The 20,922-nt window shown below is 42.3% G+C and overlaps 1 protein-coding gene across 8 annotated transcripts in view; it reads right to left on the bottom strand.

The window, feature by feature from the left end:
- Window positions 1–20,922, bottom strand: part of LOC111952361 (CUGBP Elav-like family member 2) — a 71,745-nt gene that overhangs the window by 24,801 nt on the left and 26,022 nt on the right. For all 8 annotated transcript variants that reach the window (XM_023970947.2, XM_070435321.1, XM_023970949.2 and 5 more), the window contains exons 2-3: window positions 13,537–13,736; window positions 4,872–4,954 (exon numbers count right to left, since the gene is read on the bottom strand). In XM_023970947.2, coding sequence (XP_023826715.1) covers window positions 4,872–4,954; window positions 13,537–13,736 — 283 coding nt within the window. The remainder of the gene's footprint in view (window positions 1–4,871; window positions 4,955–13,536; window positions 13,737–20,922) is intronic.

Below are 20,922 nucleotides of genomic sequence, written 5' to 3'. Positions count from 1 at the left end.
CGTCTGGAACAATGTAATCTAACAGCACGTGTTTGGCACACAGAATATGCACGCAGCGCTTACTCTATACTTGTATTTCCAGTATTTTCGACAGCTAGTCAAAATTATTGCACACATCTGACTTCCCCTTTACCTCCTGCGCAACCAGTAAACATTCCCCCGTTTCTAGTTGATTTGTCACGTTCTCTGCATCCATTTTGTTGTCACGTGTTACGGTGTTCAGAGTTTGTTATACCAATTTATTGATGTGATTATGATATGCTATAGGTCAGGCCCTATTGGTCCCTTGCATGCGAACCATACATGTGTCACGGGTTGATGGGTTGGGGAATGTTTTYCCTAAACAAATGGAGGCTCTTCGGCAACAGAACTTTTCAGTCAGAAATGGCTGTAATTATGTTGCAGCTTCAGCAACCACCCACAGCGCTATACACATTGTTGATGTGTGATGGTCCCCGCAGCAGGGAGGAGAGACACACAACGGGTGCTAGTCAAACAGTCACCAAGTGACTTTTGTATAATTATTTATTCATTTTGTCTGAGCCAGGGGCCACAATCAAATCAATTGCGGTCGGACTCCCTCTACTCATTTGTATGACTTAATTATTTCATCAAACAGTTAGCTTAAAGCCTCAGACAAGCTCAGTGCATATAGTTGATTTGATTAAAAACACATAGGACTCGATTTTTTGGGGGTCAAGGACAGCCCGAAAACACACAGTACTATACAGAGCCATGGTTGCATGGAACTCCCTTCCATCTCATATAGTGCAAGTGAACAGCAAACCTGGTTTAATTTTTTTAAATAAAGCAACACCTCACGGCACAACACCTCTCCCCCATGTGACCTACTTTTCGTGTGCATGTATTGACATTTATGTCTAACTGATAGATGCACACACACAGCCACCACCCACACCTCCTACATGTTAATGTATGTGAATTGTAAAGTATTTTGTCTGTGATGTCTTTTTTGTTATGTGCTGGACCCCAGTAAGACTAGCTGTCGCCATTGGCATCGGCTAATGGGGATCCTAATCAAATCTAACAGTGCTTCTCTCTTCTGGCCTGCTTCTTAATGGCTGCATCCCAAATGGCACCTATATTAGTGTTTTTATGATACCAACATTTTACTAATGAAACAATACCAGGCCAAGTATCGCGATACAAAGTAGTATCGCGATAACAAGAAGGGAAAAATTCAGTTGCATAGCGTACTGTTCACCCATCTCCAGGACGCTCGTTCCCGTTTTCTAAACGTTATGCGCCTATGCTACACACACAAAAAAACAGCCACTAATATTCACACTTATTGAATTTCACACTCCCCCACCCACACACAGTCACTCACTCTCCCCCACCCACACACACTGCCACACATACACCCACCCACCCACCCACACACACACACACCTCCCAACTTTAAAAACATTAGACACCAAACAGAATGTGTGGACCAGAAAGAGATAGATGTTTGATATAGTTAGGCCTAGTGGTTAGAGCGGCAGGAAGCCTAGTGGTTAGAGCGTTGGGCCAGTAACCTGAAGGTTGCTGGATCGAATCCCCGAGCTGACAAGGTAAACATTTGTCATTCTGCCCCTGAACAAGGAAGTTAACCCACTGTTCCCCAGTAGGCTGTCATTGTAAATAAGAATTTGTTCTTAACTGACTTGCCTAGTTAAATAAAAAGGTAAAATACAAATCCTACCTTTGAAGCACATATATCTTTTCATTTCTTCCAGTGTCACTCAAATTTGCCTAAACCTACTGTCAAGCTACAAGGTTGTTAGCTAGCTAGGTAACATGACAAACAACGTTGCTCAGTTATCAAACCAATAATTAGCGTGCCGGGATTAGTTTAAAACAGCCCGGTTTGTGAAATGACAAAAATGTGTGTGAAATCGCACAGGAAGAAAAGAGGTAGCGCCGGTTATAAGAGGCATATTCTTTATCCCGTTTGAGCTAGAGACAAACCGGTGTCTTTGTTGTGAAGATGTAAGCATGCCTGTCGCAAAGCGGTTTTCCTCTCTGGCACTGCTGAGTGACAACAAACTTGCAAACGCCTATATTCAGACTGGCCTGTGCCCTTGGTTTATCAATGATGAAATTACATACAATGTATCAACTTTTACTCGCTCTTCATGCCGCTCCAATTTAGCAAATGTAACAGAAGACTGATCAGGGTCTCTATCCCCACTCGCCATCACAGCTAAATTACATTTTAAAAAGTGATGGAGGAATAGATGTGCAGTAAGAGCGGACGGAGAGAAGCAGGTGAGTGAGGGCTGGTAGCGGGATGCGGCTGTCTGATCACAGCTGACACACGTGATACGCGCATGAAAGTGAAGTGGACATTGGACCGGCGCATAGCATACACGAGACTAATTGCGGTTGCTTAATTAAGCAACTGACTTTCTAAACATGTAATGTTTATAAAGTCACCTGCGGGTGCTTTAGATCGGTAGGGCCAAAAATGTTGGTAGTATCATATGAAACGGTACTATGGTATTCTAAAAATGTTGGTGTCATGACGTTTTGGTACCATGATATTAACGTGGTACCGGATTACCATGAAACACTACCCTATATAGTGCACTACCTTTGGTCAAAAGTAGTGCACTATATAGGGAATAGGGTGCCATTTGGGGCACAAACAATGTCCACTGGTCTTTAAAGTTATCATTTTTCACTTGGGAATGGAATGCTAGCCATACCGTCCAGCATTGCCAACATGTTCCAGAAATGAGGGGCCATATCTGAGCAACAGCTTGAGCTACAACAAGAAGTTGGCAGAAAATCCAGTCCATCTGCAAATGACATATTTCCACCTGCGATTTATTTCCCCTAGCTCTTCCACTAGATCCCTTAATACGCCGAGGAAGAAGTGGATCTGAAGAGCTAATCTTTTTGGATTAGACATCTACACCTGCCACATTGGCACAGAGAAGCCAGAAAGGGAATAAGAAAAATATGGAGTGAAGTGGCTAGATTTTAAGCAAAGGGGAATTAGGATATGAGCAGAGGGCAAGGTTTCAAGTTAAATGTATTTGTCATGTGTCAAGACTAGATATTTTACTCAATTCTTGCCATTTCTATAAAAACAAAAACAGGGGAGGCTGGCTGTATGTAATGGTGTTATTTTTCAAGAGACATAGACAGTTGAAATAAAGACATCATGGAAGTAGTTTGGCTTCAAGTTTGTTTACCATGCGTTATGATGACATGATAACATGGGAAATCTTACTCCCTCATTTGAGTGCTCACGATAAAAACACAAACAGGAGAGGCAGTTATGAAATGTGTTGTTTTTCAGAGAGAAGGGAACTAAAAGAAATAGACAGATGGCCCTCTCGGTATGGGGACTGGCGTCAATTGCCAAAGAGAGGCAGGCACAGGAGGAGGGAGTCCGTGTGACAGACCTACCTGGGTTCAAATACTACTTTAAAAAAAATCATTCAAACACTTATCGTATTTGCTTTAGCCTGCCTGGAGGGCCAGATAGGCGGGATCTGGGATGTGCACTTGTGTGACTTTTCTATTGGTTCCATTGCAATGGGCAAACTCAACCAAGCAGAGATCGAGTATTTCAAATGAGTTCAAATAGTATTTGAACCCAGGTTTGGCGACCGAAAGGGACACAAGCTTTTCCACCGACGAGCCATCGGGCTTCAGTCAATGCCAGGAGCAGCATGACTGGCTGTGGTAGGGCTAGGGAGCAGCTGTCAAAATACACGCACTTGATTTGAAAATGTTTAACTGATTAATGACACTAGATACAGTGCTATTTATACTCTAGGTTTGTACCAGTATGTGTTATCTAATCTCACTTCGATCATCACGCCACTGAACATTTCAGGGCTGGGGTCAATTCCTTGTCAATTCAGGACTCAAATGGAATTCACCCCAACCCTGAATGGTAGAATTAGTACAGTCTCCCTTTGCTTATCACACAGGTACAAATTCTTCAACACTTAGTCATTCTCCTGATTATTGGAAACTGAAAATGTCAGCAGAGTGGAGTTATTGATTTCATTGACGACTGAGGTAGTTTAGTATTGATTTAATTGATTGGAAGCAGATAGAGTAACATAGGGGACAGGGGAGGCAGATTTACGAAGCTTTAACAAGCAATTGCACTTGTTCCAGTTGACTGAGCTTTAATCTCTATCAAATAAATCAGGTTAGAATTAAGACTCCCTCTGTTTCTCTGTACAGCTGTCGCCCTGATTTCTCTTTCCTTCTCACACTCCCTCCATCGCTCTCAGCAGATTCCATTGTTAGGAGCAATATTCTTCAAACACTTTCCTTTTGTATTCCTTTTTAAATATTAAATGTAGTTTTGCATCTATGATTCATGAGGACAAGCACAATGAATAATTTGTTCCACTTTATGACTGGGTAGCTGTGTGTGTGTGTGTGTGTGTGTGTGTGTGTGTGTGTGTGTGTGTGTGTGTGTGTGTGTGTGTGTGTCTGGTTGCGCTTCAGTGAGTTGGCTAGCTAGGTTCCCCTCATGCAAAGCACCCTTTACGCTGTCTCTTATACACATCTAGATGTGTATAAGAGACAGGTGTTTCAGTGAGTTGGCTAGCTAGGTTCCCCTCATGCAAAGCACCCTTTACCTGACTCTCCGTGTTTGGGTCTTGGTGTGCACACGACTGTGTGGTTATTACTTCATCAGAAGAGGGAGCAAGGTTCAGGTCAGTTCTTGTGGATAGGAATGGCATGGCAGTGCCTATACGGTGTGTGTGGGCTGTGGCTATAGTTGAGCTCATTAGGTTACATCCATCCAAGTGCAGTCCACAGCAGCAACACAGGGGAGCAATGAGGGGCTAAAGGCGGCACACACACACACACACTTCCTGCTTACTCACCCCTGTTAAGGTCTTTATGTTGTGCAATGCATTCTGGGCCTCCAGGGCGGCTTTTCTGGTATAAAACGTTACAAAACAGCAGCCTGCAGAGAGAGAAGGGGGGGGGTTGAATTTAATAACAGAACAATCACAGTAACGCAACATTAAACACAAGTGCTGTTTCAAGACAAGGAATGGAATCACTATTAACTGTTGTACATACAGTACACATACTGCACAGCATGCTAGGTGCCTATACAGCACACGCACAGCATGTGCAGTGAGAGTAGGCTATGGGCAAGATAAGGAGATGGGCTGATGGATCAGGGTCATAGTTGACACTCGTGACTGTACAGTACTGCCACAGAGAGCAGAGCAGGAGACCAAGAGGCTATCTGTCTGTCAGGGTCACTGAGGTGTGGCAGAGAAAGGCTACAGTGAGGCTACTCAGAGGCAGGCAGCCACTGTACTGACAAAACTATTGAATGGCTCTCCGTTACATAAGTGTGCATATACACACATAGGCAATACATCCACAGACACAATAAGAATGGGAGGAGAGGAGAGAGCAAGCAATAGAACAAGAGAGGGCGATGGGGGAGGGGTAAGAGAGGAGGAAAAAAGAAGGGGAAAAAATACTCTCATCCTTCAGTCCCAGCAGACCGCCAGTGGCGTTCCAGCCTGTCAGTTTCTCTGGGCTGGCAGAGAACACAAACACACACAGAAGTGGAGAGCACACACACACACAGGGAAGTAGAGTACTGCAGCGTCTCTGACCTACATAGTGTTGTATTGCTGCTGCTTACTGTAGAACTCCCTCTCAGGCTGTGCCGTGCGCGTGTGCTCGAGTTATAACGTTACTGTGGAGTGGAGCTCCCCCTCTCTCCCAAGTCTCGACTGGGAGCTGCGATATGCTAACATGCATCGAGCTGCTCCGTTCTCATCTCTAAGAGGCTGCTTCAGTGTTTCCTCTATATTAATTTAGCAGCGGTGGCATATGAAGATATGTTTTATATACAGTACCAGTCAAAAATCTGGACACCTACTCATTCCAGGGTTTTTCTTGATTTTTACTATTTTCTACATTGTAGAATAATATTGAAGACATCAAATCTATGAAATACCACATATGGAATCATGTAGTAACCAAAAAACTGTTACACAAATCAAAATATATATTATATTTGAGATTCTTCAAAGTAGCCACCCTTTGCCTTGACAGCTTTTCACACTCTTGCCATTCTCTCAACCAGCTTCATGAGGTAGTCACCTGGAATACATTTCAATTAACAGGYGTTCCTTGTTAAAAGTTCATTTGTGGAATGTCTTTCCTTCTTAATGCGTTTGAGTCAATAAGTTGTGTTGTGACATGTTAGGGGTTGTATACAGATGATAGCCCTATTTGGTAAAAGACCATGTCCATATTATGGCAAGAACAGCTCAAATAAGCAAAGAAAAACAACAGTCCATCATTACTTTAAGATATGAAGGTCAGTCAACACGGAACATTTCAATAACTTTGAACGTTTCTTCAAGTGCAGTCGCAAAAACCATCAAGCGCTATGATGAAACTGCCTCTAATGAGGACCGCCACAGGAAAGGAAGACCCATAGTTACCTCAGCTGCAGAGAACAAGTTCATTAGAGTTACCAGCCTCAGAAATTGCAGCCCAAATAAATGCTTCACAGAGTTCAAGTAACAGACACATCAACATCAACTGTTCAGAGGAGACTGCGTGAATCAGGCCTTCATGGTCGAATTGCTGCAAAGAAACCACTACTAAAGGACACCAATAAGAAGAAGAGGCTAGCTTGGGCCAAGAAACATGAGCAGTTGACATTAGACCGGTGGAGTGTGCAAAGTGGTCAAGGGAAAGGATGGCTATTTGAAGAATCTCAAATATAAAATATTTTTGATTTGTTTAACACTTTTTGGATTACTACATTATTCCATATGTGTTATTTCATAGTTGATGTCCATTATTATTCTGCAATGTAGAAAATAGTAAAAATAAAGAAAAACCCGTGAATGAGTCAGTGTTCTAAAACCTTTGACCGGTTGTGAGTGAGTGTGTGTACACTACTGGTCAAAAGATTAGGGTCACTTAGACATTTCCTTGTTTTTGAAAGAAAAGGAAAAATGTTGTTCATTAAAATAACATCAAATTGATCAGAAATACAGTGTAGACATTGTTAATGTCGTAAATGATTATTGTAGCTGGAAACTGCAGATTTTTTATGGAATATCTACATAGGCGTACAGAGGCCCATTATCAGCAACCATCACTCCTGTGTTCCGATGGCACGTTGTGTTAGCTACTTTGAGAACTAACAATTGCCAAAATTAAAAACTAGACACGTGGAGAATCAAAAATTCCATAAATGAAATGGCATGGGGCTCCCATTGATTTAGTTATAATGGTTGAGTCACTGAGATGGCAAAATACATGGCAAAATGTGTAGAATTGCAGGACCTTATCTTTACAACAGCTACATTTTGTCACTGGCCACCCCCGCCACGCTAACTTTGCCACCCCTGCAGAGTTGCACCCCCCTTCCCCTCTGTGTCGCCCTCTCTCCCTCTCAGTTGTTCAGTGCTACCCCCCCCCAGCACTCTGCTGACGCTAAATAAACCATGAATCTTTCTCGCTCTTTCACCATCTTCCCTCCGCTCTCTCACTGTGCTTCCCCTCCCTGCTGCATAGAGGCTAAATAAACCATAGGGCTAAGAGCTAAGCATGCTGGTTATCATGTATTTATACCCTGCAGTCAGATACCCTGGCGTCATCATGACCTAAAAAAAAAAAAAAATACGCTACAAATTTGACCGTTCTCAAAATAGATAGGGGCTAGAACAAACAGACCTAAATTGAAGTGGGGATTTAAATGGATTGATTCCAACACAATCAGGAGGATTCAAACAAAAGCAAGATGGATGACACGAAGAGGAGGGGGAAACGGCATTGAGGGGTGTTTTATCGACTCACACAATGTGCTTTGTATTAGGCTTCGGCAGTATATCGTATATACCGTATACCGGGGTATTTGGAAATAGCCACAGGATGGTTTTTCAACATGTTTTCATATTGGTAGTTAGTTACGTTTTAAGTAAATACCTGCGGTCAACTTGTGCAATACATTAGGGGATAAAGATTGCGTTCTTCATTTCGCCGGTCACATTATTTTACATTATGAAGCTTACCGTAGTTCCCCAGAACAGTTGAGCCAGCAACGTGTTTGTTTGTAAATAGCACAACGGGAGAAAGTGGGAGCAGGTGAGTCTGGCAGTGTATTGCCAGAGGTCACGTTTTATATTTAAAGGTCAAGTGTTTTTTGTGTCAATAGAGTGATCAGGGACATGCAACTAGTTTTCCTTCACAGAAAATACATTAAGGCAACACATTCGGCAGAAAATAGCTTCATTTTCATCAGATGACAACAGAAGTGCAACACTATTTGGCTGGCAGCCACACAAGTTAATGAGCATACAAAGAAAAAGAAAGGTCTTTTTGGCAGAAACAATGCATGGCCATCATTTTTCTAATGTTTATCATAGAAAAAATGTAGCCGGCTACATTTCCTTATGTTTTGCTTAAAAGTTAATCTAGCATTTTACCAGAGAAGAGTTGGCTGGCTACAGCGAGAAAAGTAGTTACACATCAGTCAGAGAGCCGGAGAAGATGGCTGCCGTTTTATGTGCTCTTAACCAACCTTTCTATTTTTTTTTATTTTTTTGCATTGTTTGTTACTTATTTTGCACATAATGTTGCTGCTACTGTCTCTTATGACCGAAATTAGCTTCTGGAAATCAGAACAGCGATTACTCACCTTGAACTGGACAAAGAATTTCTCTTTAATGAGTCGGACTAGAGGGATTTACTCCAGACAGCCGAACAGGCCCTCATCTTTTCAGTCTCTTTCTCCTGCGAATGACAGGGATATCGCGGGAGGAGATCGGGGTGCCTTGTGAGGATCCGCCGACGAGTGGCTAATCTGCCGTTGCCGTCGGTACTATTGGCCAACGTACAGTCGCTGGATAATAAATTGTACAAACTAAAAGCACGTATATCCTACCAACGGGACACTAAACTGAAATATCTTGTTTCACCGAGTCGTGGCTGAACGACGACATGAATAAACATACAGCTGGCGGGTTATACAATGTATCGGCAGGATAGAACAGCAGCCTCTGGTAAGACAAGGGGAGGTCTATGTATATTTGTAAACAGCTGGCGCACGATATCTAAGGAAGTCTCGAAGGTTTTKCTCGCCTGAGGTAGAGTATCTCATGACAAGCTGTAGACCACACTATCTACCTAGAGAATTTCTGTATTTTTCGTAGCTGTCTACATTAGAGGTCGACCGATTAATCGGAATGGCCGATTAATTAGGGCCTGCATATAAACCTGCATATTAAACCTGCATATTTAGCTAAAAGAAATCCAGGTTCGCAGGCAATATTAASCAGGTGAAATTGTGTCACTTCTCTTGCGTTCATTGCACGCAGAGTCAGGGTATATGCTACAGTTTGGGCCACCTGGCTCATTGCGAACTAATTTGCCAGAATTTTACGTAATTATGACATAACATTGAAGGTTGTGCAATGTAACAGGAATATTTAGACTTATGGATGCCACCCGTTAGATAAAATACGGAACGGTTCCGTAATTCACTGAAAGAATAAATGTTTTGTTTTCGAGATGATAGTTTCCGGATTCGACCATATGAATGACCTAAGGCTCGTATTTCTGTGTGTTATTATGTTATAATTAAGTCTATGATTTGATAGAGCAGTCTGACTGAGCGATGGTAGGCACCAGCAGGCTCGTAAGCATTCATTCTGCTCTTCGCTGTTCTTCAAGCATTGCGCTGTTTATGACTTCAAGCCTATCAACTCCCGAGATTAGGCTGGTGTAACCGATGTGAAATGGCTAGCTAGTTAGCAGGGTGCACGCTAATAGCGTTTCAAACGTCACTCGCTCTGAGACTTGRAGTAGTTGTTCCCCTTGCTCTGCATGGGYAACGCTGCTTCGAGGGTTGCTGTTGTCGATGTGTTCCTGGTTCGAGCCCAGGTAGCGGCGAGGAGAGGGATGGAAGCTAAACTGTTACACTGGCAATACTAAATAGTCCTATAATTCCTATAATAACTACAACCTAAAACTTCTTACCTGGGAATATTGAAGACTCATGTTAAAAGGAACCACCAGCTTTCATATGTTCTCATGTTCTGCGCAAGGAACTTAAACGTTAGCTTTCTTACATGGCACATATTGCGCTTTTACTTTCTTCTCCAACACTTTGTTTTTGCATTATTTAAACCAAATTGAACATGTTTCATTATTTATTTGAGGCTAAATTGATTTTATTGATGTATTAAGTATWTAAAAAAAGTGTTCATTCAGTATTGTTGTATTTGTCATTATTACAAATAAAAATAAATGTAAAAAAATAAATAATAATAAAATGTTTTTAAAAAGCGTCCGATTAAATCGGTATCGGCTTTTTTGGTCCTCCAATAAAATCGKCATCGGTATCGGCGTTGAAAAATCATAATCGGTCGACCTCTAGTCTACATACCACCACAGATCGATGCTGGCACTAAGACTACACTCAATGAGCTGTATATCACCGTAAGCAAACAGGGAAACGCTCATCCAGAGGCGGCACTCCTAGTGGCCGGGGACTTTAATGAAGGGAAAYTWAAATCAGTTTTACCAAAATTCTTCCAGGATGTTAAATGTGCAACCAGAGAAAAAAAACTGTAGACCACCAGAGATGCGTACAAAGCTCTCCCTCGCCCTCCATTTAGCAAATATGACCATAATTCTATCCTCCTGATTCCTGCTTACAAGCAAAAATTAAAGCAGGAAGCACCAGTAACTAGATCAATAAAAAAAGTGGTCAGATGAAGCAGATGCTAAACTACAGGACTGTTTTGCTAGCACAGACTGGAACATGTTCCGGGATTCTTCCAATGGCATTGAGGAGTACACCACATCAGTCACTGGCTTTATCAATAAGTGCATCGATGACGTCGTCCCCACAGTGACTATACATACATACCCCAACCAGAAGCCATGGTTTACAGGCAACATCCGTACTGGGCTAAAGGGTAGAGCTGCCGCTTTTAATTAAGGAGCAGGACACGAACCCGGAAGCTTATAAGAAATCCTAACTCAACTCTCTGGAGATCGCATGGACCTCAAGTGTAATCCATGCTTGAGACCTGGTTTTAGGAATTATAATTCTAATGTTGGTGAGTGATGATAAATAAGGTAAATTATTCAGACGTGCTTTATAGACAAACACGAGAGCATGTTGTTCTCGTCTCATGGACAGCAAAGTCCAACCCACATGTTGATATAAAAACAGTGGTGAGTTCTGTAGCTAGCACCCGTAATAAACCTAAGTGTGCAATGATAAGTAGCATCCAGCGATTTAAGTGTGGATGCCGTAGCATGCATGTAGATAACATCCGCATAATCTATAACAGACATAAAAGTAGCTTGTATAATTTGTCGAGGACAAACATGTCCTGTTTCTATGGAGGAAGCATAGCTTGATTTTTACCTCGACTAACCGGTGCCCCCGCACATTGACTCTACCGGTACCCCCTGTATATAGCCTCACTATTGTTATTTTACTGCTGCTCTTAGTTTCTTCTATCTCTTATTTAGATTTTTTTAAGGTATTTTACTTAAAACTGCATTGTTGGTTAAGTAAGCATTTCACTGTATTCGGCACATGTGACAAATAAAAATTGATTTGATTTGTCTGCTGATAAGATTGCCTGTTAGTCTGATGCGGAGCAGAAATTACAATAAGAATCTGAATTAACTTAACCCCTAAGTTTAACTTGCTAGTTATCTAAGTAAGTGGCTAAATTAATAAGGAGACGGGGCATCATATAGTGTTAGATTTCTGCTGTGTTTGAGAAGTCACAGCCCTTTGGATTAGTTATTTCTAGAGCTGCCACCATCTTGATTTCCTTGTGTTTTTCCTCCTCTCCATTGTCAGTCTGTCTTCTCCTCTCCACTCTTCTTTGAGCAGAGCAGGCGTTGCTCTAGCGACTCCAGACTCCACACAGACACAGCGTGTAGCCTACACATGCTGCTCCAGAGCCAGTACTGTTCTTCGTTCAGAGAAGCATGCGTCAAAACTTTGTTCATTTACACAATGTCTCTCATTCAAATTCGCTTGTAAATGTCCAAACTCACCAAAAATGACATTCGGTAGCACCTACACAAACCTTTATGGGCTGGATTGCCTGTCTTTAAAATGAATTTTTTTCATTGGCGCTTCTTAGCATACTTAGCTAGCAGACTACATTGAAATTAGCTATCACTTGTGCTAATTTTGATAGCATTCAGGTAGACACCCAATTGGCTTGTTTTTGCGGTTTTTGGCATCGCCTTGTGTACTAAGCCGGTAGTACGGTATATCCCGTATGAGAGAAGGACAGTATGGCGATATGAACATTTGGATACCGCCTCAACCCTACTCTATATTAAACAGCACCCAGGAGACACTGGTCTAAGTACACAGAAGACTCATTTGGTGTTTTTGACAGATGCCTGGGTATACATGTACTTACAAGTTTATACAGAGGTCTAATAAGCAGATGAATTCTCATTTCAAATCGGGGGTGGGGGTGGGTTCAAGTTCAATGCAGGCTCTTGCTTAGAACAGTGCAGTGTAATATCACCACAGCTCAGCGGTACAAAGTTGGGAACAACATACCTGAGCAAATTCCAATGACAACTCTCCAGCCTGCAACTGTGAGATTAGGCCTAGCTCCCCCCTCCATTCATCCCTTCCTCCCTCCCTCCCAGCTCTGAGCACTGGCAGTGACAGATAGACCAGACACAAAGTACCAACATCAAAGAGAGGGATCCACAATCCACATCAAAACCACCAGTTGGAGGATTAAGACTTTCAATCCTTATTGAATCCCTCACATCAGGATTGAGACAGTGAAATAAATAATGGGAATACGCCTGGCCGCCATAAAACATATTTTCACTTCACATCAAAGACCATATTTACATGTGGTTAATTCCAGAGGGCTGGGCACTTTCAGTGGCATGCACACGCACCCCACACACAGTCGCAGAGGCTTTCAGAACTGCAGGCTTCTACTTGGCTGTCTCGGCTAATTGCGAGCCTAAACAGAACCGCTGATGGATGTCTTAATGGAAAATTGCAGGCAAATAACACTCCTTTCTCCCGTCTTTCCCTTGCTCACTCACTTCTTTACACATCTCTTAACCACCCGAGGAAAGAAAATATGTTTTCCATAATGCACAGGAGTAAGAAAGGTTGTTATTTGGTATAACTCGGAAAACATAACAGAAGTTTCTATTATGTTCAAAGTAATAGACTCGGGAATATAGCGCGCACACACAAACAGCCTACTGCACCTGTTAACACCGACATTGAGTGACAGCACTGTGTGTGTGTGTGTGTGTGTGTGTGTGTGTGTGTGTGTGTGTGTGTGTGTGTGTGTGTTGTATTGAAGTGACCTCTTGGCTATTCTTTATTGCGGTCATGAAACAAAGTGAGTTTGCATGAGCGTGTGAGTTGTGACAGTTTCCGTCTTCTCTTTGGCTTCTAGGGCCTAGGCTATTGTAAAGTTATTTCTGCTGCTATAGAGCGGGCTTTATTGAAGACATTTAAAATTGATTTACCTTTGCTTTGGGGGGGTGTGGCAGTGCGGTCTCGGAGGATGTTGATCTGGTGCACGGCCCCGTAGGGCTCGAACAGCTCCTTGAGCTCGGTTTCCGTCCAGGAGCGGGGGATCTGGCCAACGAACATCTTGATGGAGTCATGGTCAGGGGTATCCAGGTTCTCCATAGAACCATTCATCTTGCTGCTGTTGCTGCCGTTGCTGTGGGGGAGAGGTGGAGAGGGAAGAAGGGCTTAGTACAATATTTAGTTTAGGATAATTTAGTACCAGGGCCTACCATCTTATTGCCAGCTTTTTGATGGCGCAGCTGGCTAAGGTGTTTCCAGATGGCGGTCACGTGTGTTTGCAAGACAGAGGACGCAAGAACCAGCTTCAGTGCGAGGAGGTGAGCAAGGAAGCTATACTGTTGAGCAGCAGCGTGTTGGCAGTTACACGTACAAAAAACTAAAATCTGGTTGCACCGTGGTATTGGTAGAAAATGTTCTGCAACGCATTTGCAATATAGCACTAACATCTCCTAGCGATGGGCCAGTTTTTCACAAAAACCTGTACCATATAGTTGTTTTTTTACTTATATTTTAGAGAACACAACTGTAGCCAATCTTGGCTGACGGATGACACAGTGTTCTGCAATGAAGGTCTACAGTAGCCTCAACAGCTCTCTCTAGGGTAGTACCATGGTGTAGCCCAAGGACAGCAAAAGCTATCCTCCTCTGGGTACATTGACTTCAATACAAAACCTGGGAGGCTCATGGTTCTCAAACCCTTCCATAGACTTACAGTAATTATGACAACTTCCGGAGGACGTCCTCGAACTTATCAGAGCTCTTGCAGCATGAACTAACGTGTTGTCCACCCAATAAAAAAAATCTGAGAATGAATTTAGAACTGAAAGCATAAACTACAGCTAGCTAGCACTGCAGTCCATTAAAATGTGGTGAGTAGTTGACTCCAAGAGAGAGAACGACAATAGTTGAACAGTTATGAACMAATTAATTTCTTCAAAAATTAAGGAGAAGCGAGAGAGAATGCAGCTAGCTAGTTTAGCCTACTCAAACACCCGGCTCAAACAGAGAGGGATATTATGTTAGGTAGCTGGCTATGGCTATCCAACACTGGAACTCTTCCAAGTCAAGGTAAGCTTTTGGTTTTATTACATTTATTGCGGGTTTACTAACACATAGTTCTAGTAGCTATGTTGACTATGACATTAGCTAATATGGTGACTATGATGTAGGCTGTGTGTAGTGGTTAGTGGTTATGGTATGAAGGTTTGGCTTGGAAATGTTTTTTCGCCTGGTCACAGACAGCTGTTGTGTTGTGCACTGAAGTCCAAACCCGAAGGGAAAAGGTGAGAGGAGAGCTCATAGATGCGAGAAGGAATTATACAACGAGCAAAGTGGTTATACTGTTTGTATGTGGCTGCAATGAAAGTAAACGGTGTGCGCGGGTGATCAGGGTTTTACTGATTCTGCCAATTCTGTTGAAAAATGTGTCCAATAGAAACTCTCGATTGCAACTGTTTGGACTAATCATTATACCCTAGATCAGCTAGATGCAGGCAATAGTGTGCAAGGTGGTATTGAATGTGTGTTAGTCTGTCGCCTTAATTACTCAAATTTCGCTCTCRACCTGTGCACCTACATTGTAAACTTTCATTTGTAGGCTAGGTTGTAGCAACCTCATGATGGGTATAGGGAAAATGTGAGTATTATGTAGTGGCCTAAACTTATTAAATGTTACATTGAGCTGGGTGAATGGAATATGAATAACAGTCATCCAATATGCTTTWWWAAAAAAWWAWWAAAAAATGGTCCTCCCTAATCTTAAAATGGCACCAACCGCCWCTGGTATATACCGTATACCGGGGTATTTGGAAATAGCCGCGGGATGGTTTTTCAATACCATTGAAATTATTTTACGTTTTTAAATAAAAAATGTATATTTGTAGTTACTTTTTAAAATAAATATCTGCAGTCAACTTGTACAATACGTTAGGAGATAAAGCAGATAGCGTTTTTCACATTATGAAGCTTACGATAGTTCCCAGGAACAGTGTAGCCAGTCACGTGTTTGTTTGTAAATAGCACAACGGGGGAATGTGGGAGCAGGTGAGTTTAGCAGTGTATGGATAGAGGTCGCATTTTATATTGAAAGTCAAGTGTTGTTTTGCTTCAATAGAGTGATCGGGGACATGCAACTATAGTTTTCCCTTCACAKAAAATACATTAATGAAACACATTCGGCAGAAAATAGCTTCATTTTCATCAGATGACAACAGAAGAGCAAAGCTATTTGGCTGGCAGCAACACAAGTAAACGAGCGTACAATGAAAAAGCAAAGCCTTCTTGGCAAAAACGATGCATCGCTATCATATTTCTATTGTTGACCATAGAAAGAATGTAGCCAGCTACATTTCCTAATGTTTTGCTTAGAAGTAAATCTTGCATTTTACCCGAGAAATGTCAGTCAGAGCACTGTCTGCTGATAGAATGCCCGTTTGTGACTTCTCGGAGTGAAGAAGTGTAACAGAAGCACAAGATTAGTCTGATGCCGAGCAGAAATATTAAGAAACATTTTAGATCTGCGTTTACAAAACGCAGCAAGATATTTMTTATGTGCTTTATCTTTTTTTCTGCGCGAAAAACACACCAACAATTATATTCGGTAGCTCATACCTTTACATGTATAACTTTATGAGCTGTATCGCCTGTCTTTGCAATTTGTATATTTTGTTTGCACTTGTTAGCATATTTAGCTAGCAGCCTCCATGGAAATTCACTATTACTTGTGCTAATTTTGTTAGCAGTCTGGTCTGGTAATAGATGACCAATGGGCTTTTTTGCATTTTTTTTTTGGTGCCCTCGTGTACTAAGCTAGTAGTACCGTAAATCCCAGCATGCGAGAAGGATGGTATGACGATATGAAACTCTGGACACCGCCCAACCCTAATGGACAATCCCCATTTGTATCATTGAATCAAGGCTAAATGTGCTAGTGTTTGTAAAAGTGTCCCGTTTTCAGTCCGTGTGAAATGAGTGAGGTCATTGGCTCCTCCCACAAATTGGAGTTGATTAGTACCTGGTGTATTAATGTGAGTGGGAGAGAGGCAGTGGCTAGTTAGACAAGGATGAGATGTGTTTGTATTGTTCCAACAGTAGTCRGGGATTTTTTTGCCATTGTGATCCTTGGACAGGCTGCCTAAAAGTACAAACAGCGTAAAAATAAATAAAAATTGGGAGGGGAATACATTTTCGGGATGAAATATATATTTTTTTAAAGTCACCGCCAAGATGGGGTCTCAAACAAGCCGAAGGTGCTCATTGCCACGCCAACCACCTAAGCCCATTTTTGATCCAGAATAAACCCTGGTTGTGTACGTTTAATCCTTGTTTTAGCCTTTCAGGGGATTTTTGTGCCTGGTGAGTCTTTTTGTATTTCATTCACCAACAAACAATGCAATAGTACTTTGACTGCCGCTGTTTTAAAACAAACAATTTAGAGAGACAGTAACACAAGAGCCACACCCAGAGCTCTCTCTCCCTCAGTACCATGCTGCTTGGCCAGGCCCTGAGAGGGGATCAACATTCTCAGGGTGATTAAGTTAGGGCCAGCCTTAAAGGGACTGATGGAGTGTCCGCAGGCCAGACCACTGAGGCCAGGCAACGTACCACAAAGTCTACCACACAGACCATCAGAAGCCCCTCTCAGACCCCCACTGAGCCAGAAAAGCAAATATGCAGCAGGCCAGACCAGGCAGGCAGCATAGCGTAAGTATCACACTGTGCCCACTGCCTAGACCACTACACACTAGAAGCCTCTGTCAGCACATGCCCCCACTGAGTTAGGCTAGGAGGCTGAAGGGGCAGCCTCTTACAAGCGCTGACCATACACGCAACCCCCCCCCCCACACACCCCCGACTGAGCCAGGCTGGGAGGGGCCAGTACGCCACGACTCTGGCCCCACATTTAGCTGGGAGGGATGTTAGCTGTGAGACTGGTCCTACTAGTCTACTAGGTACAGGGAAGGTATTATTCACTCACATTGCACACGCAAACAAAAGACTGTGCCAAAGCGGGCCAAAGGATCACTTTTATGTGTGTGTGCGTGTTAGGGCTGGGCGATATAGCCAAAATATATCACGGTATAGAATTTTTTTGAATAATAACATTTCTAAATTTTCTTTAGGAGTAGCACGTGACCCTAAGGTGGAAAAACATACACAAGTGATTTCAATGGGTCTTTCTCCATTCTGATTAATTGTTTTATAATGTTCAAACTTCACCCCCCCCCAAAAAAATGTCTACACTTTCATACATTTCTGCATTTCCTGCACTCATTTGAGATCCTTTTGAAATCTAGGCCATATTTTTTACCAAATGTTGCAATTGCGATTTAGAGCAAAACACTTGGATGAACTGTTGGAATCATGGAAATAGAATGATTATTCAAATTCTCTAAAAGAGTGGGCACTTTGAATACAGTGTTGTTTGACAATGAATGTAAATGCCACAGAGRGGTTTTTGACAGGGTAGGAACCAAAGGAAAAAGGGGAATACCTAGTCAGTTGTACAACTGAATGCATTCAACTAAAATGTGTCTTCTGCATTCAACCTAACCCCTCTGAATCAGAGAGGTGCGGAGGAGGGCTGCCTTAAATCGACATCCACGTCCTCGGTGCCCGGGGAACTGTGGGTTAACTGCCTTGCTCAGGGGCAGAACATATTTTTACCTTGTCAGCTCGAGGATTCGATCCAGCAACTTTTATTGGCCCTCCAGGCTACCTGCCACCCCAAAGTGTTGGTCAGTGTTTCCTAGGGGACCCTATAATCTTTGGCYACATTAAATGTTTTCTCTTTAGGTACTTCATGTAGCCAACATATTCATGCCTCATCTATTCCTCTTTGATTTAGAATATACTGTTGCACAAACAACATGCTGGTTTAGGTCTACACCATAATTGGTATCAGGCTGTATAGCTAGCTACGTTTGCTCTGACTCAGTACATTTATTAGCTAGCTAGCGATTAGCATTAGTGTCTAACACGATTTAGCCAAAACGTGCTAAGAAAAGACAAACTAGCAGGTTGCAGATAAGAAAAACAAATAGTGTAATAATAGAACACTTGTGGATTTATATTAAGAAGCAAAGTGGAAAAAGCATTGTCATCATCAACATTGTTGCATGACAATGCAGACTGAACACAAGTGTATCGTGGTCGAGCAACAACAAACGCGATCCTTGAGTGACGGGGCGTGGCTAGGTCTGTCTGGAAAGTGGCATGGAGAGAGAGCGGAGAGAGCTGACTGAAGTAGCGAAGAAAACTATGAAAATGTACATTATAGAGGTTGACCGATTAATCGGAACGGCCGATTAATTAGGGCCGATTTCAAGTTCTCATAACAATCGGTAATCGGCATTTTTGGACACCGATTATGGCCAATTACATTGCACTCCACGAGGAGACTGCGTGGCAGGCTGACTACCTGTTACGTAAGTGCAGCAAGGAGCCAAGGTAAGTGCTAGCTAGCATTAAACTTATCTTATAAAATACAATCTTAATATAATCACTAGTTAACAACACATGGTTGATGATATTACTAGTTTATCTAGCTTGTCCTGCGTTGCATATAATCAATGCGGTGCCTGTAAATTTACCATCGAATCACATTATAATTAAGTCTATGATTTGATATTTGATAGAGCAGTCTGACTGGGCGGTGGTAGGCAGCAACATGCTCGTAAGCATTCATTAAAACAGCACTTTCCTGCGTTTGCCTGCAGCTCTTCGCTGTGCTTCAAGCATTGAGCTGTTTATGACTTCAAGCCTATCAACTCCTGAGATTAGGCTGGCAATGCTATAGTGCCTATAAGAACATCCAATAGTCAAAGGTATATGAAATACAAATCGTATATAGAGAAATAGTCCTATAATAACTACAACCTAAAACTCCTTAACTGGGAATATTGAAGACTCATGTTAAAAAGGAACCACCAGCTTTCAAATGTTCTCATATTCTGAGCAAGGAACTTAAACGTTAGATTTTTTACATGGCACATATTGCACTTTTACTTTCTTCTCCAACACATCATTATTTGTTTGAGACTAAATTGATTTTATTGATGTATTATATTAAGTTCAAATAAAAGTGTTCATTCAGTATTGTTTAATTGTCATTATTACAAATATATATAAAAATAAAACGGTTGATTAATCGGTATCGGCTTTATTTGGTCCTCCAATAATCGGTATCGGCGTTGAAAAATCATAATTGTCGACCTCTAGTACGTTACACACGGCGTATCACATTCAACAAACCAAACATAAAAATAACATTATAGAAGCTAAAGTAAAAACCCAAACCGGTCCGTGCATCAATACCGGTATATAGTAAAATAAGGTCTACCGGCCAGCTCTAGTGTGTGTGTGTACATCCAATTGAGGACCCAAGGGACTCCTGGTGTGAGAAAGCTGGCGACTGGCACACACACCTGGCGATTAGTTAATGGGATAGTAAGCAGAGGGACTGAGGGAGACAAAGAAACAGGGTGTGTGCCAGGGTGACTAGGTTAAATAAAGGGACAGAGAGTTACAAGTATACAGACCTTTGGACACGAGCCATCCATCTCTTACACATAGAGCCCAAACGCTCTGCCGAGACACCAAGGGACGACCTAAACGACATTCTGACTCCTCACTGTCGGTCCTCTGGAAAGCCAACTCTTAAAAAGACCCAGATCCAACACACTTCACAAATAACTCTTCTTTCAGGGGAAAAATTGAAGATTTTTTTTTTTTTTTTTTACTTTCCTACTGGAGCCAATACATCCAAACGACAATTTAAAGACACAAAGCGAAGGGGCGACTTCACTGCCCCTCACCAACAACCCCGACAGATATCTGTACAGGATCCACTCAGCAGCAAGGCCTCGGCACAGCAGTGTAGTGGTCAGTCCGCACTAACCAGAAGATAGCAGTCCTAAACACAGTGAAGCAGGGAGGTACTGTACTATCTGAAATTGTCCAATAAGAAAAGCTCCCTTTCTATTGTTGTTGCAAAATGTTTGACCCTCTTAACACCTCTCTAAAACGCTGGGAGTTAGCAGAGAGAGGATTGTAGCCCATCACCATCTCCCTCCTCAGGCGCTGGTCTAGCTTGGCGATGGAACAGGGAGTAACCTACCAGCTTCCACCATCAGCACTTAGAAATACAATCACTAGAATAGACTAACCCCATTTTACAGTAATCCTACTGTGATGGTCCCCAATCTATGAATTCTCTCTATGCTATCCCGAGCGCAGCAACAGCGGACACAATTGCATATTGTTCGGATGCTGGAGAGAACACTATTCACAGATAGATCCCCTATACAGTAACAATGGGC

Source organism: Salvelinus sp. IW2-2015, linkage group LG26, assembly GCF_002910315.2.
Source record: "Salvelinus sp. IW2-2015 linkage group LG26, ASM291031v2, whole genome shotgun sequence".
NCBI classification, from domain to species: domain Eukaryota; kingdom Metazoa; phylum Chordata; class Actinopteri; order Salmoniformes; family Salmonidae; genus Salvelinus; species Salvelinus sp. IW2-2015.
The sequence above is the reverse complement of the archived record's forward strand: the minus strand, read 5'-3'. Positions and strand labels throughout refer to the sequence as shown.